The 18,096-nt window shown below is 45.7% G+C and overlaps 1 protein-coding gene across 10 annotated transcripts in view; it reads left to right on the plus strand.

Annotated features, from left to right (window-relative positions):
• The window catches only part of C2CD3 (C2 domain containing 3 centriole elongation regulator), a 60,361-nt gene that overhangs the window by 33,200 nt on the left and 9,065 nt on the right, over positions 1-18,096 (plus strand). For 6 of the 10 annotated variants that reach the window (XR_012585191.1, XM_074572244.1, XM_074572249.1 and 3 more), the window contains exons 25-32: positions 1,273-1,411; positions 2,936-3,000; positions 4,712-4,917; positions 6,818-6,918; positions 7,830-8,006; positions 9,804-10,021; positions 11,965-13,012; positions 13,933-14,035. Coding sequence is in view for 8 of the 10 variants with exons in the window: in XM_074572244.1 (XP_074428345.1) it covers positions 1,273-1,411; positions 2,936-3,000; positions 4,712-4,917; positions 6,818-6,918; positions 7,830-8,006; positions 9,804-10,021; positions 11,965-13,012; positions 13,933-14,035 (2,057 nt within the window). In the remaining 2 variants the exon portion in view is untranslated. Of the gene's footprint in view, positions 1-1,272; positions 1,412-2,935; positions 3,001-4,711; positions 4,918-6,817; positions 6,919-7,829; positions 8,007-9,803; positions 10,022-11,964; positions 13,013-13,932; positions 14,036-14,139; positions 14,377-18,096 lie in introns of those variants that run through there. The other 4 variants (XM_074572246.1, XM_074572243.1, XM_074572245.1 and 1 more) reach the window with 3 other exon arrangements.

An 18,096-nucleotide genomic window follows, 5' to 3' on the forward strand; every position in this document is an offset into this window, starting at 1 on the left:
TTGCATTCCTCTGATGATAAACTCTCTGCCTCTAAGTGCAAACATACTCAATTAACTCAGACTCCTTAATTCGTTATCTGTTTTGTCACAAACCTTTTCCCAAGTTATTTCAGGATGAATGAGGGAGAAAACGCTTATGGTTCCAGCAAGGAGGCTTGTAAAGGTTTCGCTGATGCGTTGCAGGGCGAATGCGATCCTCCTTGCTTAGCTCGGCAATCACAAAGGTCTAGTTCGTGCATAGATTAAAAATGGCATTTCCTGAAGCTACTTAACTCCTGAAGCTACTTAAAAACGATTTCAGCGAAGCCTACCCTGCTGCTCCCTGGACATGAAAGCAGTTGATTTTTCCATCCTTAATTCTGATATAAACTTTGATATTTTGGGCAAAATGTTAAAGTCTCATCTACGCCAAACTTCCTGCTCTCAAACTCCCGGCTGGTGCAGTAGCGGGGGCTGGTGGGAGCACGTGTGCGCTTAATAGTGACGGGAATTTTACTTTCCACGTGCTCTGTCCCCGTTCAAAGCACGTTTCATGGGAAAATACAGGGAAATGTGACAATTGATCTGTAACGCAAACACCTCTTCTGCAATGGGTACAAAAGGCGGTGCGAAAAGTTAGGAAGGAAGCCAGCAAGAATTTGAAATAAAATTGTATGTACTTCTTTTTCCTCTGTATTTAAATCTCCGTAACAGACGAGAGTGGTACTTGTTTCTGCCTTGCAGGGATGTTAAGTTTCTCTATTTCAGTCTTTCTGAGATGAGCTAATAGAGGCTATAAAAAAGGTTATTAATCCTTGGGTATCGTTAACTTTTTCAGGTGCGTTTTCTTGTTCAGTCAACACAAGTGAGCTTCCCCTCAGCCATCCCGCTGTTTAAGTTCAAACTGCCTTTTGTAACGCCGGGTATTTCCTATATTTGCAGCTAGGATTTCCAAACTCTCTGGTTCCAGCATGGAGGGTAGAGCAAGCATTGGAGTAAGGTCCTGGGGACCTGGATTTTATTCCTAGCTTTGCTTCCGACTTCTCAGATGATCCTGGGCAAACGTTTTTTTCCGTTTCTCCCTTGAATATTCCAGTTTCCGCTCTGAAAAAGGTTCACGTAATATTTGCTCCCACTCTAAATACAAAGTCTTTTCAGCTCCACCGATGAAAAGGAGCATTTCCGAGATGGTGGATATATTTATCTATTTTTAATTGCTAAACTGCCTTTAGACGACTTTTTTTTTTTTTAATTATTAATAACAAATCTGTATTTAATTCTGTATAATTTTAGGGAGTCCTTTGACGGAACGTGAAGTGACAGCACCCAGTAGCTGTGTATCATTTGCTGTTGCTGGCGCAGATGCTCCAGTAACCACTTCAGTAATAGAAAACACAGACTCACCCATCTGGGACTTTCAGCAACAAGCAAGGTAAGCGCCGTGGCCTTGTGCAGACACACTTTGCATCCCACAACCAGGCTAGGTGTGAAAAGGACATATCCCTTTTGGGGGAGCATGTGCTTTTAGAATCATAGAATCATAGATTTTCTACTTACCAGGCCTATAATATCAGCTAAAAATGCTTGTTTCCATGTTTTACGGTCACCACGTGCTCATATTGAAAGTTGCGAAAGTGAAAAGTTGTTTGAGGAGGCTTGGTCTTAAAGCTAACCTGAGGAGGGACAGTTTGACCTACGCAGAACCTTGGCTGTGTTGTATTTTGGCTTAAGACCTTGGGTGAGTCAGTCTTTTTCCACTCATCTGTAGTTTCCCCGCCTAGAGGAGGGGGCTGCTAATTGCTAAAGGACTCTTGGCTCAAGGTTAAGTTAGACTTGATCCAATTTATTGGCTTTTTCTGTATGTTTTACTTTGTTTCATGCTAACTTTGGATTCACCTGGTGAATATGTATCTGGAAGTTAGGTTTTTTGACTCAAAGCCGTTCAGCCTTGGCTTCCTCTGCAGTCTCTGGAGAGACGCAGGCACCTTCAGACGGGGAGTCGCTCGGCCGGTGTGAGAGACCCAACTTAAGACAAAATTCTCTAAGGATGCCTATTTCCCTCCTGTGACTGCCAAAATAGTGTAGGGAACATAGCTGGGACTTAGATATCTGAGCTTAAAATAGAGCAGATGAATTGATCACTCCAAGGAACCTCAGCAGATCAAGTGACGCGTGGTAATATTCAGTAATAAATCTGCCTGTGCAGTCTTGGGGTTTCTCCACTGTTTCTGTACCAGATTTTAAATTAATTTCAAAGCAGTAGCCAAAAGCGTTTTCCAAACTAGGTGGAACAAGTCTGTTACAGGCAACAAGAAAGCATACTGAATTTATTGTGTCCATCACAAAACGCATGCAGATATATACCAGGGCCTGCACAGGAGCGGGCTGTTCTGCCAGAGTTGGGTTTTTGGCTTTAGGGAGTTGGTGATATGAAGATGAAACCATTGAAAGACCGATAACTGAAGTTGAAAAGTTTTGTTTCAGAGGTTGCTTATGCTCAGAGTCATATCTGAATTGCTTCAAGCAACTTAAAGCTGTTCTACATTTGACACTTCAATTTTCAGGGTGGTTTTTTTTCCGGAAATTAACTTCAAATCTTACAGCTTTCAACCATAACCCCAGTGCTTTGCTGTCGCTGTATTATTGAGTCATGAGATAAACTGTATTTCCGTTTGTTTCTTCGTGGGTTTATTGCGCTATCTTTTGAATTTCCAACAAGAGTGAGGAGAGGGAGATAACTTCTTGAATAAGCAAAAGCTCAAACCGTGTGAAGATAGTTATTGAGGGAGTCATGGTTTGGGCTCAGTGATTTTTGGGTTTTGTTGTCCCATCATTCCAGAAAGAAACTGATTTATTTACATAGGTACAACGGCATTGAATCTTCAGAGGAGTTTTACTGCACATGCTCTTTTTTCCTACTTTGCATAACGAACTATGATTTTTTTTTTCTTAACAGATTATCCAAAGAGCTCCTGCTGGATCCACAGCAAACCTTGGTCTTCAAAGTGTGGCATAAAGCAGGTAAAGTTTGTAGTGCGGTATTGAGAGGAGTGTCTTGTACTTAATACAAGTATTAATTGTATTTAATACAAACATTAATTGCATTTAATACAAGTAAAGTAAATCGGAGAGTGGAATTGTAAAGACATTTTTTTTACCTTGCACTAGAAGAATGCTAGAGAAAAATACCCATCGATTTCCTGCTCCTCATCCTCCTCCTTTTCCCCATTAATCATCTGGCAAGGTTTGAGTCAGTTTTTAACTCGAGAGTATTTTCGGAGTAGGATTTTCCCAGTGAAGGAAATTCTTTCCTCTGTCTTTCCCGTGCTGCTTGTTGTCTCTGTAGTTGGTTGGAGTGTGACCACCCAGTTGTAATCAAATGATTTTATAGGGGCATGGATATATTTTAACAATTGCTCCTGTACCCCGTCTCAGCATTCACTGGGGGAGTTGAAGGCCTTGGGTTTCAAACCTAATATCATAAAAGCTTTTTGTAAGCATTTACTGAACCTGCTCTTTATCGTTAAACGATAAAAGACGCTGCCGAGAGTTCAAACTGGTGTTCGCTTGTTTTGTTGCTAGCTCGGATCCTCCGATATTTAATTGGTCCAAGCAAGCGCAAAAATCTATGTGACAGCTCTGCTTCTTCAATTCAAACTGCTAGAATATGATCTTTAAAACACTGGTTTGTTTTGTTTGGTTTTTTTCTTTCTTTTTACACAATGAAGTTCAGCTGACTGATTTCTTGCTTCAAAAATAAGCACTGTGTACACAGTCATTCTGCAGACTCTCTCCCTGCCCTGCTCTCCCATTCTCTCCGCAGAGACATCTTTAGCTGGATGTAACTGCTAAGGTAATCCAAATAATACCCTCTTCTTGGATACGATTGTTTCTTCTGTACTTCAGATAAATTTGCAAGGCAGAAAAGACCAAATGTTGCACACAAAATGCAACAGCGTGATGACGAATCAGCATTTTTGAAAGTTTTGGCAAAGCGAAAAGGGAAGAAAACGGGAGTTTCTGAAGTCAGAATGCAATTCTGGAGGCGGAATGCATTTGCTGAGGTCACCGGATTTGCCTCCAGATTCATTTTTTCAAGTCTCTGATTGTCTCTTATTTCTATCCCATTTTCAAGCTGAATATTTTACTCTTTATTACAACCTTTTTTCCCTTTATTACAACCCTTGCTTAACTAGTTCTTCTGATTAAGTATTCCATACGGTACGTAACTCTCGTGTCCTTTCTTACACCTGCAGCCAGGCCCTCATCCTGCCTGGTATTTCTCTCTAGCATTCTTCTAGTGCAAGGTAAAAATATGAAAAAAACTGTGCGTTATTGCCGTAGGTGCTCAGGTTATCAACAGCTGCAGTAGGGACAGCTATTTTGGCAAATCCGTAGGGAGGAAGCTGGTTTAATTGCTTGAAACCATTTTTCCTGCTTCTCGATCAGGCATCGTAAGTCTCTTAGTTTGAAGCATGTTAGCGACCAAAATCCAAGTCTCTTTTTTGTTGTCTTAAACTCTGTTTTCTATTTCCTTCCCATTTTTTTCCCACTCTTCACTCACTCTTTACCTGAGAGCTGTCAGCTTTTAAACTGTTTTTGTCAGTTTTATGTCTTTCCTTGTGAAGTCTAGACGTATTTCAAGGGCTGTATAACTGGCTTTAGCGTGCTTGAAAATGTTTCGTTTACCTGCAGTTTAAATTAAGACGTGCTTTAAATTCTTCCTCCCCAGAGACTGAGCGAGTGATAGGATTTGCATCCGTGGACCTTTCTCCTCTTCTTTCTGGCTTCCAGCTCGTGTGCGGGTGGTACAATATTACGGACTTCAGTGGACAATGCCGAGGGCAGATCAAAGTAGCAGTTTCTCCTCTTCAAAACATAAATAATCTCAAAGAAGAAAGGCAGGCAAGGATCCGGAGCCAGCCACCACGTTCTTCAGTATGTACTTCGGTTTCCTCCCCTGTGCGTGTCTGATTAGAGTCCTAATGTGTGCCCAGGTGGCCAAGAAGGCCAACAGCATCCTGGCCTGTATCAGGAATAGTGTGGTGAGCCGGACTAGGGAAGTGATCATCCCCCTGTACTCGGCACTGGTGAGGCCCCATCTCGAGTACTGCGTTCAGTTTTGGGCCCCTTGCTACAAGAGGGACATTGAGGTGTTGGAGCGTGTCCAGAGAAGGGCTACAAAGCTGGTGAGGGGCCTGGAGGACAAACCTTATGAAGAACGACTGAGGGAGCTGGGGTTGTTTAGCCTGGAGAAGAGGAGGCTGGGGGGAGACCTTATCACCCTCTACAACTACCTGAAAGGAGGTTGTAGAGAGATGGGGGCTGACCTCTTCTCCCTGGTGACAAGTGATAGGACGAGGGGAAACGGGTTCAAGTTACGTCAGGGGAGGTTTAGATTAGATAATAGGAGACATTTTTTCACTGAAAGGGTTATTAAACATTGGAATAGGCTGCCCAGGGAGGTGGTGGATTCACCATCTCTGGAGGTGTTTAAAAAAAGGGTAGATGGGGCACTGAGGGACACGGTTTAGAAGTGGCTCTTGTCAGGGTAGGCTAAAGGTTGGACTCAATGATCTTAAAGGTCCCTTCCAACCTCAACAATTCTATGATTCTATGATTCTAATAATCAGCACTGACGTTGAGGTTCTGAAGGAATGAGCAAATACAGCAAATTCAGAGTACTGTAGCGGATCAGTCTGTGTAAATATACTAGAAATGCTTAATTCCTCGTTTAAGAATTCTGTGTGTCTCCACGGTAGCTGCAGGCCAACCCTAGTTACAGCGCTCATTCACACCTAGGTCATGATCATCTCCAGTGGCTTCACTCTGTTGTTGCTTTGTGGGTGTTGGGGTTTTTTTATTGTTAGAATCATAGAATGTGTTGGGTTGAAAGGGGCCTTTAAAGGCCATCTAGTCCCACCCCCCTGCAGTGAGCAGGGACATCTTCAACTAGACCAGGTTGCTCAGAGCCTCATCAAGCCTGGCCTTGAATGTCTCCAGGGATGGGGCCTCCACCACCTCTCTGGGCAACCTGGGCCAGTGTCTCACCACCCTCAGTGTAAAGAACTTCTTCCTAATGTCTGATCTAAACCTGCCCTGCTCTAGTTTAAAGCCATTGCCCCTCGTCCTGTCGCTCCATGCCCTCGCAAACAGCCCCTCCCCAGCTTTCTTGTAGGCCCCCTTCAGGGACTGGAAGGGGCTCTAAGGTCTCTGCGGAGCCTTCTCTTCTGCAGGCTGAACCCCCCCAACTCTCTCAGCCTGTCCTCACAGCAGAGGGGCTCCAGCCCTTGGATCATCTTCGTGGCCTCCTCTGGCCCCACTCCAACAGCTCCGTGTCCTTCTTGTGCTGAGGGTTCCCGAGCTGGACACAGTATTAGAATATTCTGTGGTTTTGGACACCTGGGAGCCAGGCATTGTTCTGTTTTCTGTTTTGGGGTGGCAGCTGATGCCCAAAAACATGCCGTAAATTCAGCCTTTCATTGGTTAGGAAATTTTTAATTTGGCAGAAATCTGTTTTTCTGGAAGATTTGCCATTTCCTGTGGGGTTTTTTTTATTCTCTAGACTTTCCAGTTACGCCGGGGTGTGATATACATGTGTAACGGAGCCCCTATACCCTACTTTCCATCAGTTTACTCTTTGGTAGTGTGGGGGGAATTAACAAATGTTTCTGAAGTAAGTGTGCTGTGAAATGGTATTTTGCCTCAGTCCTGAAAATCCTTTGAAAATTTACTTAGAAAACTTAAGTTTTTTCTTAGCTTAGGAAGATACTACTTTAATTTCTCCCATTTTCTTGCTGTGGAAGACTCATGTGCGTTCTGTTCCTCTTTATTCTAGGGGAAGCCCAGCTTTCCAACATTTCCCAGCAATGCCACAAGCTTTTCCAAGCAGATGTTGAACACCTTGTCAAAGGAAGTCAGTGTTCCTACTCGAGAGCGGTAAGTCTGCTGGCTGTCAACCATTTTGGTTATTTTCAGGGCTCAGAAATCTACCTGTGTGAAGCCTATTGACTCTACTGAAAAAAAAAAAACAAACAAGCCCTGTTAAAGCTCTTTCCCTGGTTTTGGGCTTAAAGATTATACCAAATCCCCTTTACCGGTGAGAGTGTGTCCCAGGAGACAGAAATCTTGAGGCAGGTCACTTTCTACAAAACCCAAATGTTCTTTTTCTTCTCACTGATGTTTCCTGATTTGCTTCATTTACACCCTCTACGTTAGGATTTACACTACAGCTTTGCTAAAACTGGCAGCTTCCAGGCCTTTATAAGAATGTGTTTGTATTTGGTTTTGGTTTTAATAAGGATAATAAGCGTTAAGTCAGAATAGAGTATTACTGATACATCCCCCTTATTTTGCCATAACTCCTGTCCGTGGCCGGTGAGTGACAGCTGGTGAAATGCTGTAATATTGCCCATTCCATCACTAGGATCGTCAGATCTCCTGCAGCAATTCCTGCGTTCTGTCCCTTAAAACAAGCACCAATGTTTCTACATTTAACTAGCAACTAGAGCATTTTAATTCATGGCTTTTTTATTTAGTATACATAGGAGATTATACTTTTCCTGTATGTGTCTTTGAAGTTATGGCGGTCTGAAGAGCTGGCTTGGCAGCTCCCAGCAGGCATTGCACATTCCCTTCTAGCCACGCTATTAGCCAGTATGGAGAGGGTAGTTGCAATTTACTTTATTTCAGTGTAAATCTGAAACAGTAAATGCCATTCCTGATGACGTTTGATAAAGCTAGTTTCATCCATCAGTGGATCTTTAATGCATTTAAAGATGTTGGTTGCTCTTAGTTGGCAAACTTTTCACAATTAGGGATTTCAACCTGTTTTCTGTTGTTAAACGCAGGCCTGTTTCTAGCAGAATTAGTCCCCCTGGAACACACACGCCTCGTCATGAAGAGCATATGCAGAACGTGCGCAGGTTTCACGAATCCTTGCAGCAAGCAGAAGGGAACACGCACCAGGCGGCAAAGATGGACTCGTTATCGCTGTCATCACGCGCTTCTCTCCTGACTGCTCTCAGGTAAAGCCGAGCGATAGCCAACAAGGTGATTCTAAGCCTTAGGTTTGCAAAGCAGATCTTGAAACTGAAGAGTTCTGGCATCCAGATTTAAAGGAAGTGAAAATTAAAATGTACAACAGCCGATTAAGAGGTATCAGTGGGATATCGGTGTAATTTGCAGCAGGATGAGATGAGACTGGAAAAGCGGGGTTTAGGGGGGCAGGCCTGCATTAGGACTGAGGCTCTGGCAACGCTGTGAGTCTCCGAAGGGAAACAGCAACAGCGGTGTTCCCAAATCATAGAATCACAAAATGGTCCAGGTTGGAAGGGACTTTTCAGATCATCGAGTCCAACCGTCAACCCAACACTGACAAAAAACATCACTAAACCATATGTCTAACCACTGTGTCTTCCCGTCTTTTAAATCCCTTCAGGGATGGCGACTCCACCACTGCCCTGGGCAGCCTCTTCCAATGCTTGACAACCCTTTCGGGGAAGAAATTTCTCCTAATATCCATCCTAAACCTCCCCTGGGGCAACTTGAGGCTGTTTCCTCTTGTTCCTTTCCTCGCCTGTTCCTTGGGAGAAGAGACCGACCCCCCCTGGCTACCCCCTCCTTTCAGGGAGTTGCAGAGAGCGAGAAGGTCTCCCCTCAGCCTCCTTTTCTCCAGGCTGAACACCCCCAGCTCCCTCAGCCGCTCCTCACCAGACTTGTGCTCCAGACCCCTCACCAGCTCCGGTGCCCTTCTCTGGACACGCTCCAGCACCTCAATGGCTTTTTGTGTGGTGAGGGGCCCAAAACTGGACACAGCACTCGAGGTGGGGCCTCACCAATGCCCAGTACAGGGGGACCATCACTGGCCCAGTCCTGCTGGCCACACTAGTGCTGATACAGGCCAGGATGCTGTTGGCCTTCTTGGCCACCTGGGCACACTGCTGGCTCCTATTCAGCTGGCTGTCGACCAACACCCCCAGGTCCTTTTCTGCCGGGCAGCTCTCCAGCCACTCTGCCCCCAGCCTGTAGCGTTCACGGGGTTGTTGTGACCCAAGTGCAGGACCCGGAACTTGGCCATGTTGAACCTCAGACTGTTGGCCTTGGCCCATCCAGCCAGCCTGCCATAGAATGCTTTGCTTTGTCCATCTTTGTCCATCTGTAACCCAACACACGCTATTGGGCCAATAGTCCTCTGAGTTGGTTTTCACAGGCACAAGAACAAGGCTGTGAACATCTTCATGGTGCACGGAGCAGGATGTCCTTTCCCAACAGGGTGCCTTTCTCCTTAGTAGAAGCCCTTTTCTCCTGACTAGATTCTGGGTTTAAATCAGATATAAATTTTAGGAGAATGATATTTATTATCTGTAGGAATAGAGGACTGAAAGAGACTTTCTGAGTCATTCCATCCCTTTCCCTGCTACCACAAGCAATATATCATAAAATCCTTAGATCTTAAGCAGGTAGAAATCCTTAGATTTTTATCAAGCTCAGTCATAAAGGCAATTAATATCCTTGCCTTTATGACTTCTGTTGGAAGGTCATCTCAAATCCAGCTTTCTTTGATTTAGTAAGTTTAAAACTAGCTCTCGTTTTTTGACTTCCAGCCTAAGTTTCATAGCTGATTTGGCATTTATTCTTGAGTCTTAAACTCTTGCTTAGACAGAGCAACCTCAACGCTTACCTACTGATATATATTTTTCAATAATAACCCTGAATCTTGTATTCGCATATTTACATGCTGTTGATTAGAATGATACAAATAGAACCAGTCTGCCACAGGCTTTTTTTTTCCCTCTTACCAAATTTCTTACCGCTGCTTACAGAAAAAACTTGAGTGAGCTGGATGAGGTTCAAAGATACTTCAGTCAGAAGCTGACCCGGTCTTTTCCTGACTTCAGTTACGGTCACACGTACAAACCAAGTCAAGAGGAGCAGGAGACTGATCGTCAGGCCTCGATGAGCAGAGAAGTGGATCCCAACGGATGCCATCTTTTGGAAAAATCGAGTCAGTTGGTGTCTCAGGTCAGCAGCTTAATCAATGGTAAGTCGTCACTTGCTTTGGAATTTTTTTTTTTTGGTAAGAAGCTGCCTTAAAGTATTTTCAACTTTCTAACGGAATCAGGAGCAGTTCCTGGTGTTGGTAGTCAGCATGTGTCGGTCCGTTGCTTCAGAGAGACTTTCAAACCCCTGTCGGTAATGGTAGCGTTGAACTGAAACATTCAGAAGGCGGATTAGGTGGGAGTTAAGGCCCTCTCAAGGTACCTGAATTCTACTTACGTTTCAACGTCCCATAAAAAAAGGGTGCTCTTGCGGAAAAGCAATCCACAGGACGGTACTGAGCCAAGTCTGTGGTTTGCTACTAGAAATCGGCGTATCTCTGTTTTCAGGTGAGATTTATGCCCTACGATGAATAGCTAAAGTAAAGCACTCTTAGGGTAGGTAAGAAAAAGCTCTTAGTAAGCAGTCTCTTTTCTGTTTATCACATTCAATACATTTCCCCTTTTAGAGGCGTCAGTGCTATTAATTTTCCCTGTGATTACTGCTGTTGGACACAGAACGACATCCTTAATAAGGATGGAGCGTGACACGACAGGGAAGGAAACCCTATCTCTTTGTGCACCTTGTTTTCAGATGTGTTTTTTCACTCTGCCTGGCATTTCTAACCGCTCCGTTGTACCTGCTCTTCGTCTCAGCACCAGCCTGCTCACTGATCGCAGTTAATTTAATGTTAGCTTAACTGTTCATGCCGCTCTGATCTCATACCAGAGAGGTGCTGTGAGTAGCAAAATGACTAGGAAATCAAATCCATGACGGTGCTTTTCAAATAATTTATCAGAGTAGAGAATAAACTGTGGCTCATAGTGCTGCCAGTTGAAATGTCACCTACAGGGAAGCAGCGCTTCCAAGAGATGGAGCTGAAGGACACATTTCTATTATGCCAGAATTTTCTGATTCTTGTGTCGTCACCTCGCTCTTCTCATTTTTTTTTCTTTCTCTTCGCCAAGGTTTTGCTCTTTTTGTTCCGCTTCTCATCTTTATTAATTGGTTTTACCGCTTCTTTACATGCCTCTCCTCTGCAATCTGTCTCCAACTCTTCCTTCTCCTTTTCCAAATGTCCCCCACCATTACCCCACAGCAAGACCTTTTCTCTTGCCCCGGCGTAGCAGTACTTTGTCATTTAACCTAATACTGGTGAACTAATTTCTCAAACAATGAACAGGATCTGCTCACTAGGAACTAAAAATAGGTGATTCTTTTTAAAGAATTTGTAAGATCCCCAGAGATTTTCAGGATTGCATCGATTTTATTAATGTTTAGGCTCCTAATCCAATCACCTTTTTCCAGAGCCTGTGTTTGGAGCACGGGCTTTGATTTCAGAACTTGATAATTTTACCACCACAACTGAGCAATAGTCCTGAGTTTTACCAATATTTAATTAACAATTGTCTGTCATTTGATTCGAGTTGGTAAACTGAACTGAAAGCTGGAGAGTATCAGTAGTAACTGTGTCTTCTGGGCTCCTACAATGAAACTGGGGAAGCTATGGGAGGAAAAGGTGATTGGATTATCTGTCATTTCTGTCTAGATTGTTCCTTTCTCCTTCCCGTGTGGTCTGAACTGTCCCAAACTGGTTTTAGCCACTCCAAGCAACAGGTATTTTTTCCATTTGCTTTAGGTGTACTCTGTGTACCAGAGTATTTTCACCATCCAATTTTTTTTCTTTACATTGATGCAGGTATTTCTAGTTATTTCCCAGTAATTTCGTCCTGAGCATTTCCTTTTTTTCCGTAGCATTTCTGTCCTTCTCTTGGCCTTGTCAATGGTAAAGAGAGCAGAACATGATCACATTCCCAGAGCGTTTGAGGGCATGTTTAACTCCTAACCGTGCTTGCACACATGATTTTCTGCAAAAAGCCCAAATAAATCAGATAAAAGGTGAATTGTTGCTCTGTGCATTTACCGATGCTGTTTTCTATTGCTCAGACTTGCAGACTATAACTAAAAATAGTAAAGAATCTTCTAATGTGCAGCAAGACAACAGCAGAAAGCTGGATGCTACACATGTAGCCAACCAGAAGGATGAAGAAGCCAGAACTGAAGTAAGTCAAGGCCCACTTGAGCTGGACTCAGAGAGCATTTGCAGTGACACCCAGCAGCCATGCTCTTTTGGGAGATCCGTGTTTGAGAGACACATGTTGCGTGACTTTCTGGACCAAGCTGTCCCTGAAGATGAGCATCCTTTGCCAACAGACTACATCCAGGAAGGTGAAAGTGCTTTTGCCATCCAGCCACACAGCGAAGAGGAATATGAAGAAGACGTCATAGAACCACGAACTCTTAATGATGTAACAACCATAACGGACAAAACTAGTCCCTGGTCCAGCGTCCTGTCTGAAGTGGAGCAGGGTGTTGACCCCCAGCCCGTAGACTTGGGGCCCGAAGATCAGCACTCGGTGGATATAAACTGTTTGCAAAGAGGAAACACCAGACGGAGCAGCACCTTCTCCAGCATACTACAAGGTGACAACCAAAGCATGCTCACCACCTGTAGCCCGTGCATTAGCCTCCACGCAGATGAAGGCAGTCCTTGGGCAGTAGCAGAAGGCTTTCAAAGCTTGAATAGTGTCACGGAAACAACAGAGAAGGAGCTGTTTCAGCCTGCTCATTTGTCAGAATTGCATCAAACAGCCAACGGCCCTGTAGAAAATGGAAATTGTGAGTGTGATAGAGCATTTCTTACTAAACCTATAGAGCAAAATGTGGAGTTCCGTGCAGCTTCCAAAGAACTACTGGCATTTCCAGGAGGCGTTGGTTTGACCAATCCAAAAACCACAGAAAGAAAGGAGGAGGAAAATGGTGAGGTTGTAAATGAAGAACGTCAAGACGAGGAAGAAAGTGGTTCCGATGAGATCTGTGTTAAGAGCGTATTAGCCCAAGCAGGCTCGGAAGGAAGTAGTCAAAGCTTTTCTGATGACAGTAGTGAAGACCCACTGGAAGAGTCAGAAGAGTCCGTCAAACCAAAAACTGTTTTGTATCCTTTTTTCTTAAACACATGTTGCATTCAAGGAGCGTGTCCTATGTCTTGGTTAGAATCTCACAGGCCTCCGGAAAGCGGAATTCCCTGTGTGGAGCTCTGCCCTGTAAAGCGAGTCTAGAAGTGGTGACCTGGGAAGGTGTTGGAAGACCCTTTTGTGTTGCGTTTCACACAATGTAGTGATGACTTCCTCACCATTTGTAACCAGTATATTCTGTGATCCCTGAGAGTTAGTTCATTTTGGGTAGTTTCAAGGTTTTACGCATTTTTTTCCCCACGCTGTTTTTCTCCATGTATGATATCTCTTGTGTTTCTTCTGTAGTAAAAGAAACGTAGTTTAATTTTGCTTTTAAAATACTTTCCCATGTTTCTTGCAAGATCCCGAATCTCACATTTGGTTTCACTGAGTTGTGCTGGAATTTTTGCAGGATGAATCACAGAATCTTCATGGTTGGAAAGGACCCTTAAGATCACTGAGTCCAACCAAACAACCTACAATCTCTGTCACTAGAGCATGCCCTGAAGTGCCACATCTAGACGTTTCTTAAACACCTCTAGGGATGGTGACTCAACCACCTCCCTGGGCAGGCTGTTCCAGTGCCTGACCACTCTTTCAGTGAAGTAATTCTTCCTAATATCTAATCTAAACCTCCCTTGCCGCAACTTCAGACCATTAATGAAGTACTCTACTGGCTTTTCCAGCAAGTATAAAGTTTGGAAAGCAAGTTGGTGTCGTATGCTCTGAGAGGCCAGGTGAAAGAACCAAGTGTTCAGAACCATAGAATATGGATTAAGATGAATGAGACTCACCATCTGGGATCCATCAGCAGCTGTTACAGTGAGGTTTATTCCACATCTGCAGCTCCTGTGGAGCTTTGTGCAGCTACCAAAGGTTGTTCCTTAACAGTTCTGCTCAGACCTGGTCCTGTTGTTGTTCCCAACTTCTTCCTTCCGCCCCGGCAGATGGAAGCCTCCATGAGACTGCTCAGCATGTCTTCTCATCCTTCCACAGCTCTGAAAGTAAGTATGGGACATCCTTTCCTTTATTGTCCTAGCTTAACCGAGTCCATTTGTTAAAGCAGGAACAAAAGTACTTCTCCCTTTCTTTGCCTTTTCGCACTCAGGTTAGAGGTGATGGCTTCCAAATCAAGTCAAGGAGAATCTTTCTGATACCTTCTACCCCCACAGCATTCTCCCGGGGAAGCTGGCGAATCATGGCATAGACAAGTGTACTCTTTGCTGGGTTAAAAACTGGCTGGATGGCCGTGCCCAGAGAGTTGTGATTAGTGGGGTGAAATCTCTTGGCGGCCGGTCACCAGTGGTGTCCCTCGGGGCTCAGTTTTGGGGCCAGTTTTGTTTAAAATCTGTATCGATGATCTGGATGAGGGCATTGAGCGCACCCTCAGTAAGTTTGCAGATGACACCAAACTAGGTGGGAGTGTTGATCTGCTTGAGGGAAGGAAGGCTCTACAGAGGGCCCTGGACAGGCTGGAGGGATGGGCCAAGGCCAATTGGATGAGGTTTAATAAGGCCAAGGGCCGGGTCCTGCATTTCGGTCACAACAACCCCAAGCAACGCTACAGGCTTGGGGAAGAGTGGCTGGAAAGCTGCCCCGCAGAAAAGGACTTGGGGGTGCTGGTGGCCGGCCAGCTTAACATGAGCCAGCAGTGTGCCCAGGTGGCCAAGAAGGCCAACAGCATTCTGGCTTGTATGAGGAATAGCGTGGCCAGCAGGAGTAGGGAAGTGACCGTGCCTCTGTACTCGGCACTGGTGAGGCCTCACCTCGAGTGCTGTGTTCAGTTCTGGGTCCCTCTGTACAAGAGGGACCTTGAAGTGCTGGAGCGTGTCCAGAGGAGAGCTACCAGGCTGGTGAGGGGTCTGGAGACCAAGTCATATGAGGAGAGGCTGAGGGAGCTGGGCATGTTTAGCTTGGAGAAGAGGAGGCTGAGGGGAGACCTCATTGCCCTCCACAACTCCCTGAAAGGAGGTTGGAGAGAGGTGGGTGTTGGCCTCTTCTCCCAGGTGAATAATGACAGGACCAGAGGAAATGGTCTGAAGCTGCGGCAGGGGAGGTTCAGATTAGATAGTAGGAAGAATTACTTCACTGAAAGAGTGGTCAGGCACTGGAACGGCCTGCCCAGGGAGGTGGTTGTGTCTCCATCCCTAGAGGTGTTTAAGAAACGTCTAAATGTGGCACTTCAGGGCATGCTCTAGTGACAGAGATTGTAGGTTGTTTTTGGGTTTTGTTTTTTTTTTGTGTGTGTATGGTTGGACTCGATGATCTCAAAGGTCCTTTCCAACCATGAAGATTCTATGCTTCTGTGATTCTCTTCCCTCTGTGAGAATCATTTTCAGCTTTCATGGCTGCATCGTCGGGGATAATTATACACTTATGTTAACTAATTTGTCTATATGCAATAGTGAATGTTGCTCCATTGGGTTCAGTGAAAGTGACCAGTGCTCACTCCATTCTTCTTTGTGCTTTAATGTCAGGTAAGGGGCCTAATTTTGAGGACGCAAGCCGTAACTTGTAATTATGACTCGAATTTATATCTTTTAGATCAGGATGAAATGAGGGAGTTTGCAGAGAGCCTCTCATAGCATCATGGAATCACAGAATGGTTTGGGTTGGAAGGGACCTGAAAGATCATCCAGTGCCACCCCCCTGCCCTGGGCAGGGGCACCTCCCACCAGACCAGCTTGCTCCAAGCCCCGTCCAACCTGGCCTTGAACCCCTCCAGGGATGGGGCATCTCCCACCTCTCTGGGCAACCTGGGCCAGGGGCTCACCACCCTCACAGCCAAGAATTTCTGCCTCAGATCTCAGCTCAATCTCCCCTCTTGCAGTGGAAACCCCTTCCCCCTCGTCCCATGGCTCCCCTCCCTCATCCAGAGTCCCTCCCCAGCTTTCCTGGAGCCCCTTGAGGGGCTGGAAGGGGCTCCAAGGTCTCCGTGGAGCCTTCTCTTCTCCAGGCTGAACCCCCCCAACTCTCTCAGCCCGTCCTCCCAGCAGAGGGGCTCCAGCCCTCCCAGCATCTCCGGGGCCTCCTCTGGCCCCGCTCCAACAGCTCCGTGTCTCTCCTGTGCTGAGGCCCCAGAGCTGGAGGCAGCACTGCAGGGGGGTCTCCCCCGAGCGGAGCAGAGGGGCAGAATCCCCCCCTCGCCCTGCTGCCCACGCTGCTGGGGATGCAGCCCAGGCTGCGGGGGGGTTTCTGGGCTGCCAGCACACGTTGCCGGCTCATGTTGAGCTTCTCATCCACCAGCACCCCCAAGTCCTCCTCAGGGCTGCTCTCCAGCCATTCTCCACCCAGCCTGGATTTGTGCTTGGGATCGCCGTGACCCAGGTGCAGGACCTTGTACTTGGCCTGGTTGAACTTCATGAGGTTCACATGGACCAACCTCTCCAGCCTGTCCAGGTCCCTGTGGGTGGCATCCGGTCCCTCCAGCATGTCGACAGCTCCACACAGCTTGGTGTCACCTGCGAACTTGCTGAGGGTGCACTCCTTGAGAGGTGTCACGTAACTGTTCTTCGACGGAGGGAATCGCAGAATAGCTGGAGTGGTCGTTCCTAGTACAGGAAAGCTGTTGGTTTCTTTTGCTGTTTCGTAGGTGGTTTTACGTGCATCAACATTTATTTACTGTAAGAGGTTTGGGGCTCAGTTGTTCTGAGGTCTAAATATTCTTCTTTCCCAGCCACAGCTTTCCTTTGGGTGTTGATGTGGATCTGGGTACTGCAGCAGCTGAGCTGTTTGTTTACTGCTCCCAGAAAAGATAATGCGTTGGTTCCCCTCCTTATGACCCATGAAACAAACACTAGGAATATTTATATAACTGGAAACAGCTTGCCTGATTAAACAGAACAGAAACAGGCAGGATCTGATCGCTCTGAAGTAATGGAAGCTACTTGCAGTTAATAAATGTGCTTACGGCTCAGGTAAAATGCCTTAATTTTTGCTATTTTGTGATGTAAAAATTATTTTTTTTCTGATTTAAGTAATAGAACTTTTCCTAAGGCCCTCGAAAATTGTTCCTGGTGAAAATAGAGACTTCTATCAGAGGAGTCTTGGGTATAGTATGCTTCAAGGATCCAAAGATATATCTTGCTTATAACACCTACACTGCAGTGTGTCTTAGCGCTTGTTAAGCAAACTTTTCATGCCGCGCCTAAATATTTGGGATGAAATCAAAAGCAGAAGCTCAGATGTGTTCCTCCTTTGGAATCTCCTTCAAATTCTCCTCTGTCCGTCGCTGATACCGCCTTCCGCTCATCCCCCTATTCGGAGTTTTCCTTTCTGCGCAGAGTTAGCTCTGGTTCTCCCTGCGGAAGCACCGCGTCTTTCGGTCCATCTGCAAATCATTAAACCTACGGTTTAATATCAGTACCAGCTTTAGTTGAATTCCCTCTCTCTGCAGTGCCAAGCTTAGTGGCTGGAAACACGCTCCTGAAAGTGCTTAATAATTAGGGGGAATATTAGCAAGGCACTATTTGGATCTAGCTGACCTTAAACCAGCTTAATTCCAGGATTAGCTACAGCTCGTCCTTCGCTGTAGCGCTTGTGGTCTTCTCTTGAGACAGGACTCGGTGCTGCCTTACGTACCCAACATCAAACGGCCTGTATGAAGACCAAGAAGTTTTTCGCTTCTGACGGTAAAATACAGTTCAGGAAAGGTGCTTTCTCATGGTTCTGGTCTTAATTAGCTTTAAGAACATCACTTTCTAAATCTGGGTTTGTTTGGTTTCTGCACAGTTCAGCAAACACGGAGGGTGGCAGCAAGGCTGAAATGTGAGCTGTTCTCCTCTGAAGATCAGCAGCCCCCTCTGGCTCACGTGGCAGCTGGCAAACCTCCCTCCTGGCCTCCCTAATGATCCCGTCACCTCTCCCTGTCTTCTCTGACCCCCTGCTTTCCCTGGCTTCTTGCGCAAAACGGTGAAGAAACGGCGAGGAGGCAAAGCGGGCAGCCACGTCAAAGGAGCTGGCGACATTTTGGGGCAAAAGGGTCATCTCAGTTCATGCTGCAAGGACGTGGGGATCCAAGAAGGTGCTGCAGCAGCTCAGGCCTCAGCCTGGGTGCCGTGGTCAC

The sequence above is a fragment of the Larus michahellis genome, chromosome 1, assembly GCF_964199755.1.
Source record: "Larus michahellis chromosome 1, bLarMic1.1, whole genome shotgun sequence".
Taxonomy (NCBI): domain Eukaryota; kingdom Metazoa; phylum Chordata; class Aves; order Charadriiformes; family Laridae; genus Larus; species Larus michahellis.